Source organism: Pelobates fuscus, chromosome 4, assembly GCF_036172605.1.
Source record: "Pelobates fuscus isolate aPelFus1 chromosome 4, aPelFus1.pri, whole genome shotgun sequence".
Lineage (NCBI taxonomy): Eukaryota > Metazoa > Chordata > Amphibia > Anura > Pelobatidae > Pelobates > Pelobates fuscus.
Genome location: NC_086320.1, coordinates 39053963 through 39075547, shown reverse-complemented (window position 1 = coordinate 39075547; position 21585 = coordinate 39053963). Strand labels below are relative to the sequence as shown.

Sequence of the window (21585 nt, the reverse complement as noted above, 5' to 3'; positions counted from 1 at the left end):
TAGCAGCACTAATGGCACTCTCTCAGGTCAACGGCTTAACTAAATAATAAACCCTGCAGATGGTTCAATCTAGCTGGTATAGTAAAGAATGAAGAATAGAGGAACCAATAAACACAGAGCGAACCAAGGATCATGTTAACAGAACAGATGACTAATTTGAAACACAATAATGCGATACAGTGATATTTATCTTTATGGCTTGTATAACAGTGATCGTGGTTCCTGGTGAATGACTGACAGGTTATTGTCCTCTCCAGGTCCTGGCACTCCCTGCCATTACACACCTATCTAGAAACAGTTCAGTGACTCTGATCACGGTTATTCTCTTATTAAAGGAGGCAGAAGGGGAGGTGTCAGAATATTTTTGATTTAGATTCGGGTACAGGCAGGAAAAGGATGGAGCCACAATGTGCTCTCATACTAGTGTTGCATGTTGCCGTTCTGGCATGCTTATAATGTTACATTTTGTCACAACATTCCGCTAAAGATGTACGTTTGGGCGCATTTGCAACCGGACATCAGTGGTTATCATCTAAATGTGCATTATTTAGAATCATTTCTCATATATATTTGTCACATAACATTTCCAGCATGGATACAAAAAACAAAAACAAGGGGGGCGGAGCCTGACAGCTGAACAGAGCGGTCGCACTTCAGACTAGCTCCGGGCCAAACAGCCCCAAATCAATTCAAAAACTGAAATTACCTGCACAGTGCCAGCTCTCCTGTCCCAGCAGAAGGGGTACATCATGGAGAAGAAGCCAAATCGCGACTCTGAACAAACCTGGCGACCGCAACCAGGGGATAGACCTGAGGCCTACTCGCGGCCTACTCAAGAGGCATGGGGGAGACGGCCGATCCCCCAGCCGACTGCAGCCCACTTTGCTGGAGGTCTCCCCGGAACACCACCTCCCCCCCCCCTGCCGGTGGGGGTTATCCCGGCAACCGAAGCATGCAACCCAAGACGGAGATACCAACTGAGATTTCTTAACACCGCAGGACCATCGACACCCAACATGGCGGAAGCCACGTGGGCCCAAGCACCCGAGCCCTGCCTGCTCCCATTGTCAGACAGGTTAGATCGGCTATTTGCTGACTTCTGGGCCAAGATAACTAACCGTGGGGGCACCCCGGGAGAAGCCTCATCAGCATCAGCCCCAAGGGACTCCACACAGAAACCCGCAGCACAGATATGGACCCGGAGAGGGACCTGGGCAGCAGGGAGAAGGAGGCGGGAAGCCCGACACAAGCTACAGCAATCCTATACCCGACCACGGGTGAGTCGCCTAAACCCTCAACAGGGACTCATCCAGGGGCTACCCCCGCACCACTCCTCCCCCATGCACACAGCTCCATCTGTGAGATACCACGCCGGAGGGCCCAGTCGCAACAGCTCCCTTACAGACACTCGGGATCACACGGGAATCCCCAATACTCACCGCCTAACTGCATCAGGAGAACCAGCGACGGAAAAAGGCAGGTTCCACGCCCGTAGACCAGAGATACCTCCTAGTGGCAGCTCCAGCACCATCATGACACCAAGAGCAGCAGGGGCCGACCCATCAAACAGGCTCACACACCAGCATGGATCCAGGCCTCTCAGAGATACCGACCTGCCATTGACAGGCGTCGGCTAAGCACCCCCAGGCGGACACTCTGATCTTAGGCTCACTCGAGCTATTTCCCGGGACTGACGTGATGCACCATCCCCGGCAACAACCCAACCCATGGTACACATTAAGCTTTGACACACTCCAGCGCCCACAAGATGCCATTTACTCTACTCTAATAAGCCTGTGTAATTTGTTATAATTTATCTGTTGGGGTTCTTTACTAATCTTGCACCACTCATTGAGCACCTGTCAATAGGTGTCTCCTCACTTGAATAGGCATTAATACAAGCCCACGATCTGACACACATTCACGATTACACATACCTGCAACTTACAAGTCTAGAATCAAGTTACAACTCAGGGGCATAACGCCCTTACACTAATCTGGTATCTGTAACCAGTGCCTGCGCCTCAAACATTAGTCTGGCGACTTAATACTAGCACTGAGGCGTTCCAACGTGTATAATCAATATAACAATGTGAAGCTTTCAATGTGTTCAGTAGGCTTAGCCTAATAACATATCCTGTTTAAAATATGTTTTTGTTAAACGACTTGTAAAACTAAAAAATTAGGCATTCATATTTTGGAGAAATGATCCTGCTAGCATCAACACACGAATAAGTTTATTCATATGGAAATGTTAATCTGTTTAACGTGTGATCTAAGAAAATCTCTTTACCTTTAACCTTTAAAAATGTGCACAGTTTATTCTCATGCCATGTAATGTTTTGCTATTGAAAGGCTCCCTACAGCCGTTGTGGCGTAGCAAGCCAAATTGTTCAAATCTTGCACAAACAAAAATAAAGAATTTAAAAAAAACCAAAAAAAAAACCAGATTTATGCAGATGGCCAGCACATGATATCTACTCCCATTAATTAATTGAATACAGTTTATGGATTGATATCAATGATTTAAAGGGAACCAACAGTCCTAAAAATAACAATTGTTATTTTGGGAATATAGGTTTCGTGACATCTTTGTCAGCACTGTCCATCCCACTTTTCTCAGTGCAATTTGCGTTATACTTACTAACCTCGGCTCCAGCACTGGGACTCCTCCACTGTGGCCTGTGGCTCCTCTTTTAGTGATTTCAGCATCCAAGCATCACCCTCAATCTCCTCCAATCAATTGCTTCTCATAGACGGTCAAAGTCTGGGCTCCTCCAATCTAATACCGTTCTCAGCATCATTTGATTCAAGGAGCGAGTATTACTTGTATCAAGAGGACAAAGCGTATGACAGCCACTAGAGGTGTATTGAACCAAGCAATGTAAATATTGTACTGTCTACTAAACCACTCCACCAAGACCACTTCATCATCCCAATGAAACTACCATGGTTAATTAACCGACTTCCCCCTCTTTCGGCATTTGAATTGTACAACTTGCTGGGGTAGCACTTTTCATGTGCTTCCCATCAGCATTAAGTGATGTGTGTCGGAAGACAAGGTGGACAAGCAATTATCTTCTCTTAAAAGCATTTGGTCGAGATCATTTGCCAAGTCTGGGAGAATGGAATCGCTTATTGTATCAGATGAAATCAAATAAATACGTTTATTATGTAAAATAAAATGTTGAAGATCTGCTAAAAGTTTACCAAATATGAAAATTAATTACGTAGGTCACCATGTCCTTAGCATTCGTGAAAGAAAAACATTTTCTCTGTCATGCAGAAAACAGTTTAATTGTCAAGACAAAGATCATTTTCAGACAGTTTAAGGTGATACTATATGTCATGGTTAGACAACCTGCGACTACATCTCCCATCATGCTTTCCCAGCATTACAGCTGTAAGAGCATTATGGGAGATGCTGTCGACATCAACGTGTCTGGAGTGCCAAAGTTCACCTGCCCTTGCAATATTGCTTCATGTATGTGGACACGGTCATCGTTGTCATGTGCGAGTGAATGTAGCAGCGTATGAATTATCATTAATGAGAACGCGAATGAAAATAAGATAAATTTGGCTTCTCTGAAACTAGTTTACATAAAAGAATTTGTATTAACCCCTTAAGGACACATGACATGTGTGACATGTCATGATTCCCTTTTATTCCAGAAGTTTGGTCCTTAACAAATTTACAGTCGGAAACATTTGAATTACATGTTATTACATGATTTGTGCATTATTAAAGGTAAACTTTAATATTCCTATACGTGAAGTGCTTTAAGGTTTAACTGTCTCTCATGCAGCATATTTTATAAAATTGTCATTTTCGTGAGAAATTAGCAGTTTTCTAAAACACCTTCCCAGCTATTAACCATACAGCCAGGAGGGTTTCCTGGCTTGGTAAGTTTGAACTATTGTTCAAAGCGAAAGCGAGGGGATGTGGCGATCTCGGTGCTTACCAGACTGCTCACTGAGAAGTCTATAATTGCCAAGTTGGGCACATGCGCAATATGTCTGCCGGGCTCCTCAATGAGAAGTGTCTGACTGGACAATGTTCAGCACAGATGGGATAGTCGGGCAAAAAACAGTAACTGCAGAAATTAGTTCTGCAGCTAATGTAAGCTAGCTCTTTCATACCCTCCAAAATATGCAAGAAATATTAAAGGGACACTATAGTCACCAGAACCACTACGGCTATCGCCCTTCAGAGAAAAGACAGTGTTTACATTAATGCCTAGCAACACCTTTAGTGGTAGTCACTCAGACGGCCACTAGAGGTGCTTCTTGGTCCAGTGCTGCACAGTGTTGAATAAATGCATCTCTATGAGGAGATGCTGATTTTCGCAGTGCGCCAGTGGGAAAGCCTTGGATTACCGGATGATCTCAGCCATAAAGGAGGAGCCAGTTGGGACCATCCGCGGCAAGATCAGCGCAAGCTGGAAGAAAAGGTGAGTAAAAATCACCTTTTAAAGCACAATCAGAGCGGGGCTGATATCCTAAACAGCCACTTCAGGACTTTAGTTTCAGGAATACATGTTCATCATGATTTACTTTTATTCCAGAAGTTTGGTCCTTAAGGGGTTAAATGCATGATTTTTTTGAGTCGGTATTATCTACTAAGTGTTTGATTGTTTTTTTAAATTTTTTTATTCCTAAAAAATTATAAGAGGTTCAAGACCAGTAGAGCGACCAGTATTTTGACGTGTGTCATTCTAAATACATTGCAATATCTATATATGTATTCATCGTATAATTTACTGTTATTGACACTATGTTCTGACTATCTCTCTTATCTAATCAATATATCTCAATTTAAATAATTCAGCATGAGAGAAGGAAGGTGCAATGAACTGATAAGTGTCACACCCCTCTACAGGATAACACCCAGGGTTGCTCTCATGGAACCTAGAAAAAAGAAAGCCTTCACTTTCGAGAGAATAATTGTTTTAACCCACGGCTTTGTACAATGTCCAAATCCACCCAATAATCACTACGAAACTATCTCACGTAATGCACAGCAAAATGGCCGAATGAGCAAAATGGGCAGGTTAGTTACAGGTATATGAACTGTATTTTTTAATGGTTTTGTCACACAAGGCCTCGTGTCTTTGCCATAAGTACAGCATCCCACCACGTGTTAATATGTTCAGCTCATTGCAAGGTTAACACATTTCCCAGAGTGCTAAGGATGTAGCAGCGATTACACAATATAAAAATGCACTGTGTTTAGATGGGATCCGACAGAAATCCAAATTTTCCCATGTGGGAGAAACCCAAAACTTTAGGTGCCATTCTTTTCAATGTATTAACCACGTCGAGCAAGAGTAGACATGCAGCTAATACCAAAAGCAAACATATCCTTGTCGCTGATCGTAATAATACAACTTTATATATTCTGAGAGACAGCAATCAGTCACCATATAATTTACTCTGCATTACTACTCAATATATTTATTCATGCTATGTATTACCAGATTGGTTTTCATGGTAGCCTTAACCCGTTATGTATTTAGTGACCAAAAGATGTGCACTGTATGTTGTTGGTCTATAGTGCCTTTAAATAGCCTGTGTCGCTGAAAGCAGGAAGAAATGGCTACTAGTCCTCACAAGCAAGGCTGGCCAAGAATAACCTTACTGGGGCCACCTGAGACATCCAGTCACTCCGGTAGCACCCAAAAGTGATAAGATGACCTCTGTGGTCACATTATTGGCTCTCACTTCTCATATTCTTGATGATAACCCTTCTTTACAGGAAAATGAATACATATGGCTAGTGAATGTTCCTGTACTGGCTAGTAGCCCTTCTGGAAGTCATGGTTTCCTTGCAAAAAAATAAAAATAAAAAAAAATACACACACACTTTTGTAAAATCTGGGCTATAATAAACTTCAAGTAATCTGATGTCAAAGCTCTACAGTATTTAATTACCTTCACTTTTTAGCTTGAAACACATCTTTCTTTTTTTGACTTTCCCTTGATGTCACTTTGTCTGTAAATATATAGATACACACACTGGTATATAGTACAGCCGGCTATTTCAGTGTGGGCTGTAAAAATATGTTTGGAGCTTTTATCTGTCACCTGAGTCAGTGTTACACCTGGGAGGTAATTAAGGTGTTAGGAGGGACTCGGTGGTAACTAGCTGTGTTTATATAAAGAACAAAAGCTATGTTTCATCTACAGACCTAAACGTCATACATTCACAAATACCCGTCTCTTATTATAATCTATATTACATTTACAGATCTAAAAATGTCACATATCCACCAAGACCTGTTTATAATGACAATTCATATTATAAGTAAATAACTAAAACTGACAAAAAAATTTACAAAATTACTGCTATTAGTGCATAGGCTATAAAATCAGCGGCACTTTTTTAGTTTGAGACCGGAGAGGTCAAAATGTAGATAAACAGCAGTTAGAGATATGCAACCCCCATAATGTTATGCCAGTCACAAGGCTGCCAAAGAAATGGATGTTAGTGGCTTGGTGTACACCTGCTCCATCCCCAAATAATGAGCGCGGCATCCCCCAAATGGATGATAAGTGAGATGTTGGAGAAGGTAGCAGCAGGTACAGTTGGCATAAATATCTAGTTGCCATATTTGTAGGTATCGGTAAACCATTTAAAAACAAGTTACAGCTTAGCCTTTTAAGTTTTTGCTTTGCGATGCTGATACCAATACATTTACATTTTGAATTTAGTGACTATACCTCTGAGAGTGCACATTGCAAAAATCTGGAAGAATGTTCTAAGCCTGTGGGTAAATATTGTGGCTTGCATTTGCTAGTTATTTATCATAAAGACACAAAATATAGAGTATTGCTTAAAGGGCCCCAACGCTTAGTAAACAGTGCTACGGGTGTAAGACAGCCCCCCATCCTGCCCTGCAAGGCATTTTTAGAAAAGTAAAGTTGCATGTATCACTTTAACATTTTTTATTATTGGGGGCGGGGCCTGACCGCTGAGCCGAGCAGACACGAAACTGTATAGCTCCTCTAACTGCAGGCGAAAATTAAGCCAAAACCAGCCCTGTAGGGCATCAAATCGACACAAAAGTGCCACCAATAGTGAGGTGCCACTGTGGGATGCATGCAGACACAAAACAATCAGCACTTTGGGCACGACACGGCGGAAAGTTACCTGCGGCCTACAAGCATGGCGGGCGCGGGGGAGGCGGCCGCTTCCCCGCAGTCAGTCACGGCGGTAAGCAAGACAAAAAGCCCACTTCCCCTCCTATGGACTGGCGGGGGTCATCCCGGTCCCAAGAGAGCTCACCCAAGCAACGGAGCAGCACATCCAGACAGGGCCCATCTACCGCAGACTGGTGCCGATAGCAACTAGGCCGCCTGGCACAAAAGAAAGTCCAGACATTCTGGCAAGGCTGAACACCATATTCGAGGCATTCTGGCGAAGAATAGAGGACCGACAAGCATTGACCCCAGGCCTGGAGGTACACTCACCACCATGGCTGCCTACACGCTCACGAAATCAAGGCTCACACCACGAGGAGAAACAAGCACAGAAATGGCGCTGCCAGAAACGCCTCCTCCCGCCACCAAGCAGAAACTCGCGGGCGCATCCAGTAGCAAGGGAGCCATCAGGCAAGCCTAAAGCCACTAAGTCCCGACCCATGCCCAGACCGCTAACTCACACAAGCTACAAGAGACGCCGGCGCCGCTATATACACCGGAGCAAGCCAAGGGGGAGCAGAAACCAGCAGGTCCCAGGGGCTAACCGAGAACACAGCCAAACAGCGGAGAGATTGGACCCGAGACCACAGTCTAATCACACACCGAGACTGGGGTGGAAGACATACTGACAGCCCAACGAGCACGAGCCACTGTGGGTCTGCCCAGCAGAGGGAAGCAGCTACCAAGCCACCACGGACGGCATCGGTTGAAGGGCAGAGAACTGAGATGGGGATAAGTCAGGGTACAGACTACCCGAAGCCCGACCATACCCAATTGTAAGACACTATGAATTATGATTTCATGCCTTAGAAGCACGGTGTTTCACAATTTTGTTTTAACCTGACAAAACATAACACAACATTAGCAGTGCCCACTTTACCCTACCTTACGTTAAAACACACCTCTATCTAGTTTTACTGCCAGTTAGTCAACTCACTGTACCCAGACCGCTCTCACCTCTCTGGGGCTGAAAGCACATCCCACACACACAGACAAGGCAGCCATACCGGAAATATCTCACCTAGCAGCTCCAAAACAAAGCAAAAATAGTCTGAAATCAACCTCTTGTATTAATACATTTCACCAAGTATCTAGATAACCTCACCTACTAGGAATGCTGATGCTGTAATCAAACTCTAGATAACTCACACAAGCGTGTTTATAATCCTGTTGCTATACCTTGAATTTAAAAAAAAAGTATTAATTTTTAATGCAATTTCTTTAAAAAGCGGGAAGGGCAGTAAACTACAGTGTCCTTAAGTTTTCATTTCAATGTAATACTTATTCCATGTTTACTAGTGCAACCAATATTTTTATGGCAAACAGTTGAGGAAATTTAAAATTGTTCCTTTAAGACCCAAAAGTGAGCCATCCCATAAAGAGCAGGAACCTTTGTATTTCCTGCCTCTTATTGGGCTACCTATTATTTTAAAAAAGGCTGATGATACTAGCTATCTCCTGGGTCCTTTATTACATAAAAAACTCTCTATTACACATTGGGCTGGAGAAACAGGAGGGGCCACTTCCCAGCCATTTTGTTTTTGTGTTCGAATGGGACTCTACGCTATTTATTATATAGCATTTTTTGTTCCTATATAAAGCTACATACAGTAACACTCTACTTGGAACTATAATTCACTGGACTACACCTGCTATTTCGATCGAGTCATGCTCAAGCTAAGAAAATACTGTATTTTCACTGGCTGAGCTTAGTTACGATTGGAAGCCAGCCTGATGGGCATGACAGTAAGTTTCACAGATGTTTAAACGCAGTTCAAAGTGCAACTCATTTCATCAGCAGTAACGCAAATTACACCCCCTACTAAATCGGAGTGCAGCTTTCTTTGAGAGAAAAAGTATATCGATAAACTAATCTTTGAAATTATTTACAAAAAACATGTGGGATATTTTTATCAAATGCGCGATTAATATTCAAGTGCCACTGTCAGAAACCGATTTCGTTTATCCTTAGCTTGAAACATGCTCAATGTCGAAAATATTCTCAGAACTTTAAGATTCCCCAACATTGGAACTTTTTAAATGCTGCTTCCTACACTAAAATTCTGTATATTTTGGGTCTTTATATGTACAGTGCATCAAGTAACTCTTAAAACCCAACGTTATATATTTTAATAATATGTATGCAGTGAATGAAGTTTTTTTGTTTCCAATTACTATCAGGGAATATTTACTAAATTGACAATTCAAATGTAAGGCCTGAGTAGTCAAATTGAAAGTATTGACAACTTACAGAATTTGCCAAGTTTGGCTATTTTGACATTCAAATGTGAAATACACTTTGCATTTAAACTTTAGTTAGGATTAAGGATTCGTAGGTTAAAGGGACGCTATAGTCACCAGAACAACTACTGCTTAATGTAGTTGTTCTGGTGTCTACTGCCTGTTCCTGCAGGCTTGTTGATGTAAATACTGCCTTTTCAGATACAAGGCAGTGTTGACATTACTGCCTAGGGACACCTGTAGAGGCATTCACTCAGACGGCCACTAGAGGTGCTTCCTGGGTCAGTGCTGCACAATGTACAGCACTAACGTTTAGCGTCTCCATGCCCTATATGGAGACAATGAATGTTCCACATAGTGATGCAATGATTTAATGCATCTCTATGAGGAGATGCTGATGGGCACAGAATGGCGTTTTTCCTATGGGAAAACATTGGATTGGTTGAGATCATCAAGTTTGATCATCTCAGCCAATAGGGGGAGCCAGCCCCAAAGAGACCCTTGCGGCACTGGAAAAAGATGAGTAGAATCACCTTTTTTATCATGGCTAGAAGTGTGGGCTGGTCACCTAAACTGCCATTAAGACCTATAGTGTCAGGAATACATGTTTGTATTCCTAACACTATAATGTTCCTTTAAGTATTCGAAGGTTAACCTAGGGTAAACTTACGTTACTTTTTTTTTTTTATTTCAAGAGTTAAATACGCTAAATAATGAATTGTGGTTTATTAAAACTAGAAATGCAAAACTACCAAATGGCCAAAATCCACAAAATGAAAAACTGCTTATTTAACAACTGTTTCTGATGCAACAAGTTTCAACCCTAATTGTCCCTCTACGTAGCTTAACATTCACTCTAACACACCGTTTAGAGAATAAATGCTCTATTTTTTTTCCATTTTTAAACATGACTGTCAGGTTTCAATGATACAAAGCTCTCTCCCTCTGCGGCTGCCACTGGTTTTAAATGCAGTCAGTGAGACCGGATACTGGCATACGGCATCGATATAACCCCAGATAAGAAAAAGTGGCGTACATTGTTACCTCCTCCAAACAGGTGCTTTATATTGCTTGTAATATGTTCACGGTGACAAGCTATGAAACATGTCAATGGATTACAATTGGCATAATCAACAATGCCCATAACCGGGAAGATATGTCATTTGGTTAACGCACCAACTGTGCCGTCTTTGGCTTTAGTTTAACAAGCTATCAAAATGATTCAATACTGTTGGAAAAACTTTACAAAATCCTATAGAACTGTGAAATATATAATTTGTTGGAACGAGTGAAAAGTTGGTGCTACTATCACCTTGTGTGAATTACTCTACCACAAAAAAACAGTATAACTAGGTGCAAAATAGAAGAGATGGTGAGAGCACTCAAAGAATATAAATAGAAATGTTACCAGTACTGTCATGGACATATACCTAAAATTAAAACATAAGAGAAACCATAGGGTAATATAGTTGGTACCTATATTAAAAACCACAAGTGGCACAGCTGTTTGGACTGTTACAATTTGTTATCAATTTATTATTTTGGTTTTAATTAATAAATAAGTCTTTACCTTGATCCTGCATCCTGGGTTATTGGAATAAACGGTATTTAAGACGAACAGGACGTATCCTGGCCATTGCTGAAGTCCAGTTTTACTGAGATTTATCTCTGCTTCAAGCCTATAGTCTGAGTCAGCTTTTCAACTTACTCAGAACCATGTGGGTCTGACCAGTTAACTTGTGGTTTTTAATATATGTACCAACTATATTACCCTATGATCTCTCTTATGTTTAACCCCTTAAGGACACATGACATGTATGACATGTCATGATTCCCTTTTATTCCAGAAGTTTGGTCCTTAAGGGGTTAAATTTTAGGTATATGTCCATGACAGTACTGGTAACATTTCTATTTATATTCATTAAGTGCTCTCACCATCTCTTCTATTTTGCACCTAAAATCCTATAGACTTTAAAGGACCACTATAGGCACCCAGACCACTTCAGCTTAATGAAGTGGTCTGGGTGCCAGGTCCAGCTAGGATTAACCCTTTTTTTTAATAAAAATAGCAGTTTCAGAGAAACTGCTATGTTTATAAATGGGCTAAAGGGACACTATAGTCACCTGAACAACTTTAGCGTAATTAAGCAGTTTTGGTGTATAGAACATGCCCCTGCAGCCTCACTGCTCAATCCTCTGCCATTTAGGAGTTAAATCCCTTTGTTTATGAACCCTAGTCACACCTCCCTGCATGTGACTTGCACAGCCTTCCATAAACACTTCCTGTAAAGAGAGCACTATTTAGGCTTTCTTTATTGCAAGTTCTGTTTAATTAAGATTTTCTTATCCCCTGCTATGTTAATAGCTTGCTAGACCCTGCAAGAGCCTCCTGTATGTGATTAAAGTTCAATTTAAAGATTGAGATACAATTATTTAAGGTAAATCTGTTTGAAAGTGAAACCAGTTTTTTTTTCCATGCAGGCTCTGTCAATCATAGCCAGGGAAGGTGTGGCTAGGGCTGCATAAACAAAAACAAAGTGATTTAACTCCTAAATGACAGTGAATTGAGCAGTGAAATTGCAGGGGAGTGATATATACACCAAAACTGCTTTATTTAGCTAAAGTAATTTAGTGTTCCTTTAATCCAGCCTCTAGTGGCTGTCTCATTGACAGCCGCTAGAGGGCTTCCGCGCTTCTCACTGTGAAAATCACAGTGAGAAGACGCCAGCGTCCATAGGAAAGCATTGATAATGCTTTGCTATGAGACTGGCTGAATGCGCGCGCGGCTTTTGCCGCGCATGCGCATTCAGCCGAAGAGGAGGAGAGGAGGTGGAGAGGAGGAGGAGAGCTACCTGCCCGGCGCTGGAGAAAGAGGTAAGTTTAACCCCTTCCTCTCCATTCAGCCCGGCGGGAGGGGGTCCCTGAGGGTGGGGGCACCCTCAGGGCACTATAGTGCCAGGAAAACGAGTATGTTTTCCTGGCACTATAGTGGTCCTTTAATGGAGTGTCTGTAGATAAATCAGTTGGAAAATCTGTATTGAATTATTTGGAAAGGTTATTAAATCGAGGTCTATATATCCACATCTCAAGGTCACAGGTTGAAACGGTCAAAACAGGCTTTCATACTTGGAATAAATATTAGGCATAACACATCAATGTACCCTATCCATAAAAGAAATGAACAATATCTAACTTTTTTTCCTTAAAGAGTTATCAAATGTATTCTTGTTTTATGACAGTAATACAACACAGACTTTTTTTTAGGGATGCCTGCTGGTGTACCTAAAAACAAGGATGACATGGATATAACAAGTATATTGCACATATATGTCATATCCTTGTTTTTAGGTACACCATCAGGATCCCTAAAGTTTCATAGATCTGTTTTTGGCTGGTTATAATCTGGGAGGCTGTGTACCAATAAGTAGGGTTTTTTTTTTTATTAGTATTCATTTTACACAATTCACTGGTGTAACAGGTGGGATTGTTGTATTTATGACAGTAATATTGGTATTTAAAAAGACACATTCTGGTATTAAGAACACAATATTGTCCAATATGTCCTTAGAAACAGTTAATGAGGCAACAGTGTATTAAAAAAAGCACAAAGCGGCAAGAGGGGCAACAGTGTATCCATCATTTTTTTTTTTTACAGTTTTGTTTTAATCAATATATCTGTTACCTTGTATTGTACTCTATCATATATTAATCATATTGTACTCCAGTCTATTGGAAAAGGTACACGCTGGTCATATCAGATCCTTCTCATACATTAGCAGTGCAATTGCAAAACTACAGCAATGCTTCAAGAAAAGGGGCATCTGTGCAACAAAAAAACTCTACTTCAAGATGTAGTGGTTTTCGTGCGCAGAGCCTCCCTTTAATTTAGATCTAATTTAGACTTTGCCGCCGTGCGGTGAGTCCTCCCCTTCTTCACTTGGATTAACATTTGTCTATCCCAGTGACAGAAGATGCAAATCCAATGATAGATAGTTTTACTGAATTTGCCGTCTGACTGTGAAATGCTCAATTAGCTGGTTTCATATCAAATATTCAGCTATTAACAAAAGTCTACTATGAGAGTTTTGCTCCTTTCTACTTCCTGTAGTCAAATTTACATTGCCATTTTGCTGTTTTCAAGTGACGCGCCAATGATCTGTCACACATGGAAGATTTAGGAATGGCACAAATGACAAATTCACTGTTTTTATGGCAGCTTATCGTTGGTTTTTTATTTGCAACAAACAGAAGTCAGCAAAAAAATTTGATAAATTCTAGAACAGCATTGACAGATTATCAAAGAAGGAAATAAAATATGGCTGGTGACATTAGACGTCTATACAGTGCTGCAGCTTATGTTGGGGCTATATCAATTAATGATAATTGTATAGACAGGAAAGGAGTAAACACCACATTCACAGCTCTCAACGTTTCTATTTAGCGCAATAAGACATAAGACCATCTCAGCACCTTCGTCCAACTGACACTGATGGTGCATCTCAGCACATGGAAGAGTTAACCTGGCACAGTGGGATTTAGCCGACATTGGTTGCCCATGGTTAACGACAGGTGCCCAGAATTCCTGTCTGAGCTGCCGCACGAGGAACCGGACCGGGTGTTAAGTGAGTCAACTATCCAACAATCCAAAGGAATGCGAGTTGTTATTAACTTTAGCTGCCTAGATCAAGTACGGTAGTTTAGGCATAGTGGATTGATACACTGCATAATGAGCTAACTCTGTGCATCTCATGCATAACAGGTTGGGTAATGGCAGGTATGATTTAAAAAACAAACCAAAAAAAAAAAACATCCTTACCACAATAATTAACTAGATACGTTTTCATTACTGGAAATGATTAACTATTATAACTGATTCATTATTCTGAGCAAAATGTGTTATTCCAATGGCTGGCAGTGTTTATACCACCAGCTGAGATACCAGAATGATGCCTCCCGAGTTCAGCGATTACGGACATTAATGGTCAATATGTAACTGAAGGAATGCTTAGTAGGCCAAAACATGATGATCGGGGATACTGAGAAACTATAAAAAGAAAAAAAAAAAGTTTAAAAATAAATAAATAACAGATTTCCTTAAACTGTGAAGCGGGCGTGAGATTTCGTTTCATCAGATAACCCTAGTAGGGTTACTCACCAAAGTAAGAATTCAAAGTGAATTTGAAGTTTAACCCCTTAAGGACCAAACTTCTGGAATAAAAGGGGATCATGACGTGTCACACATGTCATGTGTCCTCAAGGGGTTAAGGCCCAAAAAGTAGCCAAAGTGCAGACATAAGAGACTTGGAGAAATGTTTCCTGTTTGGCTAATTTGACCTTAAATTTGAATTCTCACTTCAGTGAATAACCCTGTAAGAGGCGTATTCATGAAACTGGGACATGGGGAAAACGGACAAGGGGATTGGACATTTTTTGTCAAAATAATTAAACTGAAAAAAAGAATTCTTCAATTCTGCTCTGGTTCCATATTTGCTATACTGGCCTAAACGCTGACATTATCTAGTATATTCTGTCATATATATATATATATATATATATATATATATATACACACACATACTGTCAAGCAATAGTTTAATGAATAAACGTGTCGGGTTTATTTATTAAAACACGGATTGTATAAAACTGAAAAGCAAACTTCATGATTCAGGCTAAAATCCCCAAACGGAGTCTGTAGCCAGTTAGAGAGTATTTTAAAAGCATCTATTTTGGCATAGATGTGTTTCACTACAACTCTGCGTTTAGTGAACAAACCCCACGTGTCTGTATCAAAACAGATATTTCAGCCTCCCTTTAATTAGATGCCATCTGAATTCTTAAACAGATTATTTTTGTTGTTGTTGTTTAAGGTAAATGTAGCTAATTGGTTCTCATGTTTTTTCACTGCACAATAAAGTGATAGTAAATAGAGATTTGGGAGTGTTGGGGAGATAAGAACTATTACTCTAAGCTACAAGGCAGACTTTAATCCAAGAACACAATTTAGAGATCCGTTTACTGAATGTCACAAACTAAATTAAAGTTCTGACTTAATTAATGCAGTGCCTCCTGGGTGTAAGGGCAATGCTGTTCCTCAATCTGGCGTTTAGAGGGGCTTTAAAATCTACTCCACAAAGTCCCCCAATGTAATACAAACATACTATAACCCAAGGGATAGATCTAGTCACTCACTACAGGTTCTAAATAAAATAAAGTTTTGTGCAATCACTTTTATTATACATTACTTCAAGAAGCAAACCTGTGAGAAGAGGTTCTGCAGCAGCTGAGCCCCCCTCACTTTTACTGTTGAAACTGACGTATGAGGAAGAGGTCAGATTGCTGCTAGGTGGGGGTACTTCTACTGCCTGACTTCTTAAAAAGACAGTCACACATTAGTAAAAAATAAATAAATACACATATATAATTTATTATATTCTATATACAAATAAGTAATGTATTGACCAGGTCATTATCAGACATGCAGAAAGAAAAATATTCAGAATGAACATGAAAAGTTCCAATGGATTTCAAGCAGCCCCTCTGAATGAGTGTCCACCCCCTGCAGGTAGGTGTCTGCCTCACTCACTCACTCACTCACCTTCCAGCATCACCTCCCGGCCAGCCTTCTTGAGCGCCTGCACAGCCTCATCATGGGTGGCATCCCTGAGGTCCACTCCATTGACAGCCAGGATGGCATCCCCCACATACAGGGAGTGGGTCTGGTCAGCAGCAAGCCCCTTGAAGATCTTACTGATGAGAATAGGCATCTTGTTCTCCTTGCCCCCTTTGATGCTAATGCCCAGCCCCCCCAACTCCTGCTTCACCACCTTGACCTCCCTCTTCTTGTTGGCAATGGCTTCTGGCACTTGCTCAGGCAGGTCGGTAAAGGCAGTCCTCACCCCCTTGGGGCTACCAGAGTCAGAGTTTTGTGGGTTCCTGTAGGAGCCATTGGTCATCCCATTGGAGCTGATGTCCCCTCCAGCCCTGTCCTCGGAGCTCAGGACCAGTGAGGTATCTCCCAAGTTGGCCACCACTCTGTGCCAGTGCTCCTTCACCAGAACTTCCAACAAGCCACTTCTGTGCCACCGGCTGCCCGGGGCTGCTGTTGCCGCCGCTACGGCCATGCTGGGAGCATTCTTCGGTGAGCATGTGAGTGAGGACAGGACTTTACACAGTCAAATAGTTGGAGTGTCTCCTGATCCCCATGGGGTGGAGCAAAAAAAAAAAAAAAAGCTGGGAAACCCGAGAAGAGCTGAGCAAACAAAGCAGAACAAATAATGCCGAACATAGCCGTGCAGCTGGAAGGGCACAGGGTGGAGGGCAGCCAACGTGTGCCCAGGAGTTGGGCAGATCCGGGTTCATCAAGGGTTAACATTCAACTCGTTCTGAGACTTGCAACATTTTCTCAGGGTTCTAATAGAACAGAAACTAATAGCAGACAGATGATGAGCGGACAGCGCCACCTGCTGGAAAATCTCGACATTACATAATAATAATAATAATAATTAATAATGTTAAGACTTTAGTCACCTAAGCATGGATACTTTATAAGGTGCTACTCTGACTTATAAACATAGTTTACAAAATACAGCACAGTTCACGTAAAACTAGCGTTAAAGCGGCACTGTCCTCCCCCCCCCTCACTGAAATTGCAACCCAGTCAAGAGATATACTGAGACAAAGTTGAGACAAATATACTTTGTCTCTGTATTTTTCCTCCACCTGACTTTCTTAGACTCAGGGCGGAGCTACAGAGTCAATCCCGACAGCCTTCAGTGACGGCTGCAGGTAATTAGCTCTATGGGCGATCCTGCTCTCTTGCGGGATCCTCCATAGACCTCAATGCTGTACTCTTGCACAATGAAGCACCAGGAGCTGAAGAGGAAGATGGCGGCACCCGCAGCCGACAGATTCAGGTAAGTAAATCTCATCTATCTGCCCCCCTGCCACCAAACTCACAATGAATTGTTAGTGTAGGACCCACCTAAAAGGTTTGCCTTGACGTGGCAGGTGGGCTTCCATCTAATGGCCATTTGGAGTGGAACTAAAAACCTCCATTTATTTAAATATCCATAGGGATTTTGAATAGTGTGCAAGTTACCTTTTTTTCTTTGATTTACAATTCCTTGTCGATTCTTTGCAATTCCTGCTTTAGTAAATAAGACCCACAGAGAGTGAATTCAGATTCAGTCCTAAATAGTTGATGTGAAAATATAGCTGATTTGCAGAATTATTCAGATTCCGAGAGCAGCCTAATATGTGAGATTCAAATTGAATTTTATGACAGTTCACTTTTTAGTAAATAACCCTGTTTGAGTAAAAATATTTAGTTTCAAGATTCCATTCATGGTGGTAAAGACCAACGTGTATTATTTTTGGTTCAATGGTGCTACCATCAGCTCTACCTCTATGGCTTTCTGCCTAGGTGTTCTCTTTGACTCTGATCTCTCCTTCACCCTTCATGTCCAATCAATCGCAAAACCCTTCTGCTTCCATCTGAAAAACATCTGCCCATATTTAATGCCTGATACGGCTAATGTGCTTGTTCATGCCGCTGTCCTCGCTCACCTTGACTACTGTAATGCGCTTCTCAGTGGTCTTACGTGTTCCTAACTTGCCCTGCTACAGTCTATAATGAATGCGGCGGCAAGGCTCATCTTCCTATTTGCCTGCACCTCCCACGCCTCCCCCCTTTGTCAGTCCCTACACTGGTTTCCCGAAAGATATAGGGCTTAATTTATGATCCTGGTACTTGCCTACAAATATTTACACAATGCTGCTTCCACCTACTTATCCTCATTAATACCCAACTATGTACCGTCTAGGCCCCTACGCCCTGCCGGAGACCTACGTATATTCTCTGTTCATACTCCTACCTCTGATGCTCACCTTAAAGACTTCTCTAGGGGTGCACCTTTCCAACGTGCAGACCACATGCTTCCTCCACACAACATTAAACTGGTTCACATGAATCTCCCTTCCTGTCCATTCAGCTATGTGAACTATCATATCCAAGGTTTTTTTTATATTATGTTTACTTATCCCCTATATCAGCGCTTCCCAGTTCGTGTTCCACGGAATCCTGGGGTTTCCGCGAGAACACAAATGGGGTTCCGCCAAAATTTCTGAAAACAAAATGGCTGCGGGCAGCGAGGGAGCAGTGGGCAGTGATCACCCTGCTCAGCTCCCTTGTGCACACAGCAGTGATGCCGGAGCCGGAATATGACGTCACTTCGGCTCCGGTAACACTAAGAGGCGCGCGATGGAGCTGAGCAAGGAGATCACTGCAACCTCGCCGCCCGCACGCCAGGCGCTCAGCAGCCCCACTGGACCCCACGGACCGAATGCCAGCCACTCAGCAGCCCCACTGGATCCCAGGGACCGCACGCTCAGTCCAGTGGTCCCACTGGACCACAGGGACATAGAGACTTCATGCCAGCACTCCCAAAGGTAGGGAGACTGGGTGGAGTAAATTTTTTTTTTAAATAATAAATTGTATGTGTGTCTGTTAGGGAGTTTGTATGTTTTTGTGTGTCTGTCAAAGAGTGTATGTGTGTTTTGTCAGTGAGTGTGTGAGTGTCTATGTGTTTGTCAGTGAGAATGTATGTGTGCTTGTCAGTGAGAGTGTATATGTGTTTGTATGTGTGTCTGTCAGTGAGAGTGTGTGTCTGTCAAAGAGTATGTGTGTGTGTCAGTGAGAGTGTGTGTGTGTCTGTCAAAGAGTATGTGTGTCTGAATGTGTATCTGTGTCAAGATTTGTGTATGTGTCACTCTGTGTATGTGCCAGTGTATATCAGTGTGTTTGTATGTGCCAGTGTGTGTATCTGTGGGTGCAAATGTCTGTATATGTCACTGTGTGTATCTGAGTGTGTGTGTGTCTGTGTGTCGGTGTGTCAGTGTGTCAGTGTGTATCTGTGTGCCACTATGTGCCAGTGTGTGTGTGTGTGTGTGTGTGTGTATCTGTGTGTCAGATACATACATACGCACACACACAGATACACACTGACACAGAGATACACGCACTGGCACATACAAACACAGATACACACACCTTGATACACACCGGCACATACAAATACAGACACACACACCTTGACACATAGATACACACACCTTGACACACAGATACATACACACACACAGATACACACTAGGTCAAGATGTGTGTATCTGTGCCAGTGTGTGTATCTGTGTGCCACTATGGGCCAGTGTGTGTGTGTATCTGTGTGTCAGATTCACACACACACTCGCACATACAAACACAGATACACACACCTTGATACACAGACACATACAAACACAGTTACACACACCTTGACACACAGATAGATACATACATGCACACACACACACACACACACACACACACATACACCCTGTGTGTCAAGGTGTGTGTATCTGTGTGTCAGTATGTGTATCTGTGAGCCACTATGTGCCAGTGCGTGTGTCTGTGTGTCAGATACACACACACACACAAACACACATATTGACACCCAGATACACACACTGGCACATACAAAAAAAGATACACACACCTCGACACACAGACACACACCGACACATACAAAAAACAGGGTTCCATGATGTTGATACACTATGTCAAAGTGTTCCATGGGAAACATTAATTGTGAACCCCTGCCCTATATTGATCAAGTATGTTCTTGTAAGATCTGAAAAATTAAATTAAATATAGAAATTCTTACAGTTGCATTTACCATTATCCTGTGATCGAGTGCCTCCATCCCGGCTCCCTTTCATTCATTGGTATAGAAATACCGCCTCAGCACCTGCCAGTTGTCATAAAGAGAGGGAGTGGGACAGAGTCACAGAGACTGTGTGCCCAGGCTTATACCCAGGAGATGAAAAACCATCAAAATAGACTGTCAGTCATTTCCCCTGGATTTTAGATATTTTGGGTACCCCTGCTAAAAGTGCCCATAGTGCAACATAAATATATAGTGTGAGGAGTCACTTAGCCAACCCAGTTTTCTAACTACAATATAAAGAGCCAGATTATTGTATCCCTAACATTTTCCCCCAAAGCCAATAAAAATGCATTGTTACTAACAGTCTATGTCTGCCAAGAGCTGCACAAAGCAAAGAATGGTGATGTTTAGTTGTTGTCCACCAGTGTACATTACGAGTGGCTTTGGGGTAATTTCCCCCTTAATCCTGAATCTAAACTGCCCACCAGGAATCTTACAGCTGTGTCTCGGCTTGTTAAGTGCGTGTCTCCATTTTCGCTTTATTGTGTTTTCTGATACCTGTCATCACACAAAAGCCATCTCTGGAATTATAAAAGAAAAACAAGATAATTTATTTCAATCTATTTTCAGCCTCTTCAGCTTCCATTACTAGAACAAACTATTTAGATCTTGATACAACATAATGGAGCCTTTTATTTGAAATTCTTTGGTTATTCGGGGCCAGTTTAGGTTTATGTCTGGCTGCTGAATATCTTCTCCCATACTGTTCTTTTAAACTAATGTCCAAATATCTTGTGATAAAACACCTGCAAACCGAACACAGGTTCCCCAATCCTCTTCCTTAACCACTTTGCTACCTGACTACCCTAGTTCCTCTCTAATATTTCATCCTTAATTCTTGGGGACTTCAATATTCCCATTAACCCACCCTAGAACTCAGCAGACTCTAAACTTGTTTCAATTATTTCCTCCCTGGACCTCATTTTCTCTTATGCATGTACAGTGTACAATATCTGCAACACTCCATTTCCTCCCTCTGACTACCACCTCTTATCATTTGCTCTCGAAAACTCCCTCACCCAACAACCTCAGCCTAACCCTCCTCAACTCAGGAGGAACTTTAATTCTATTGACCTCCAGTAGCTGTCAGCTTATATTGATTCGCAACTGCAATACATCCCTTTTTTGTCCCTCACTGGCCATCTCCGCATTTAACACTACCCTCACCTCTGCCTTGAACACTGCAGCCCCGCTTCAAACAAGCACGTCAAGGAGGACACAAACCCTACCATGGCACACTAAATCAAGCCGCTACCTGCAAAAATGCTTCTGTTGTGATGAATGCTGCTGGAGGACGTCTCACAACCAGTCAGACTTTCTCCATTATAGATTCATATTGTGTTCATACAGCACAGCCCTTGCCCTCGCCAAACAGTCATAG

General features: G+C 42.0%; 1 protein-coding gene across 1 annotated transcript in view; it reads right to left on the bottom strand.

Moving 5' to 3' along the window:
• Positions 1 to 16798, bottom strand: part of SNTB1 (syntrophin beta 1) — a 201110-nt gene extending 184312 nt beyond the window's left edge. Inside the window, exon 1 of the mRNA XM_063451102.1 lies at positions 16037 to 16798. Coding sequence (XP_063307172.1) covers positions 16037 to 16562 — 526 coding nt within the window. The 5' untranslated portion in view covers positions 16563 to 16798. The remainder of the gene's footprint in view (positions 1 to 16036) is intronic.
• Between the last annotated feature and the right edge of the window lie 4787 nt (positions 16799 to 21585).